A 2,007-nucleotide genomic window follows, 5' to 3' on the forward strand; every position below is an offset into this window, starting at 1 on the left:
CGGCTGTAAGATGCGTACTAAGCCCACCAATAAAAGTACCATCACAACTTTTCCATCTGTCAATCGATTTGTATGAATTTGCATTTTTAAATTCCGTTATTTCTCGACCATACTATACAGGTAGACCTCGTTTGAGATGGCGGGTGTAACGAGGTGGTGGACGAAGGATCTCGACCGCGAGTGGTGGGTTTCTAGGTAGCCACGACCACTCGGCCGTTATAATTGCCTATTGAGTAAGTAAGCATTGAACAGGGCATATGATAAAACAGCAATCTGTAGTTCATACTTTAAGGTGAATGCCAAAATACAAGAAACAGATATTGTTTCTTGATAATCCTTAGTTTCATTTTATTTTAAACCTTTAACGTTTTTCACTGCCATTTTTTCGTGGTTTTGAAGATTTCTTATTTTATTCACAGTACAATTTGTTCCAGAGTATTTATTTTATTGCGTTGATTCAGCAAACATGCAAACAGCAACTACAAACGCAAACTTGAATGGACAGTGTAGTTTAATAAGGTTTATTCTTCTTGTGAATTTAGGAGTTTTTTTTCTTGTCATTTAAAGAGACTTTGACCTATGGCATATGGTCATTCATCTCTAACTGAATTTAGGAGTGTTGTGCCAAATTGCTTGAAGTGCTGAACGCATTGTCACAGATTTTATACTAATATGGCTTTTCGCCGGTATGAATGCGTATGTGATTCTTAAAGTCTGATGAAATGGCAAACTTTGAAGGGCACTTAGGACACTGATGCTGTTGGACCTTATTGTGAATTCTTGAGTGTTTTGCTAATGTGTCTGATGAATGGAAGGATTTGTCACAGACTTCACATTTGTATGGCCTTTCACCGGTATGAGTGCGGATGTGGATTCTCAATTTGTTAGACTGCGCGAACTTTGATGAACAATAGGGGCACTGATGCTGTTGGTCCTTATTGTGTATTTTCGAATGATCTGCCAGATTGCTTGAAGTCCTGAATGCATTGTCACATACTTTGCAATTGTATGGCTTTTCGCCGGTATGAGTGCGGATATGAATCTTTAGGTTAGATGACTGTGCGAACGTTGATGAACAATAGGGGCACTGATGCTGTTGGTCCTTATTGTGAATTTTCGAATGAAGTGCCAGATCACCTTGTGATTTGAAGGCTTTGTCACAGACTTTACACTTGTATGGCCTTTCGCCGGTGTGAGTGCGGATGTGGATTCTCAATTTGGTAGACTGTACGAACTTTGATGAACAATAGGGGCACTGATGCTTTTGATCCTCGTTGTGAATTTTTGAATGAAGTACCATACTGTGGTGTGATCTGAACGCTTTGTCACAGACTTTACACTTGTATGGCATTTCGCCGGTGTGAGTGCGGATGTGGATTCTCAATTTGGTAGACTGCGCGAACTTTGATGAACAATAGGGGCACTGATGCTGTTGGTCCTTATTGTGTATTCTCGAATGCTCTGTCAGATTGCCTGAAGTCCTGAATGCATTGTTACAGACTTTACACTTGTATGGCTTTTCCCCAGTGTGAGTGCGAATATGAATCTTTAAGCTATGTGAATATGCGAAGCTTGATGAACAATGAGGGCAGTGGTGTGTTTGTTTCTTGCGATTGCTTTTTGGGTTATCCTGTTCATTATCCAGAACATCACCATTTGTTTGCTGATGCTGTCCATCGACCTCTTCGTACTCTGATTTGATTGAAATTGGATTTTCCTCTACCTCGAATAAATCATCCGGAATGTTGCCACAACATTCATATGTCCTATTCGCTTGATGAACAGTTCTACATTTCTGATTCAAGGGCAAATCCTTCGCCTCATCAGATGTGGTATCTTCAGTTTTAATTGACAACTTTATGCTATCTGAACACAGGTTTTTCGACACAGAGTGATCTTCTGGATCCTGACAGAGCAATTCTAAAGGATTTGTTTGCAGGTCGTCTTGTTCATGATCCAATATAACATTCGTTTGCAGCCGATACTGCTCATCGACATCTACATACT

At 40.1% G+C, this 2,007-nt stretch overlaps 1 protein-coding gene across 1 annotated transcript; it reads right to left on the minus strand.

Moving 5' to 3' along the window:
- Nucleotides 1-477: 477 nt before the first annotated feature.
- On the minus strand, nucleotides 478-1,733 carry LOC131214663 (zinc finger protein 239-like; the record flags this gene model as incomplete). Its single annotated transcript, XM_058209000.1, has 1 exon — nucleotides 478-1,733. A coding segment is annotated over one exon (1,066 nt), but the record flags the coding sequence as incomplete, so codon positions are not given.
- Between the last annotated feature and the right edge of the window lie 274 nt (nucleotides 1,734-2,007).

This window comes from Anopheles bellator, unplaced genomic scaffold, assembly GCF_943735745.2.
Source record: "Anopheles bellator unplaced genomic scaffold, idAnoBellAS_SP24_06.2 scaffold01795_ctg1, whole genome shotgun sequence".
Lineage (NCBI taxonomy): Eukaryota > Metazoa > Arthropoda > Insecta > Diptera > Culicidae > Anopheles > Anopheles bellator.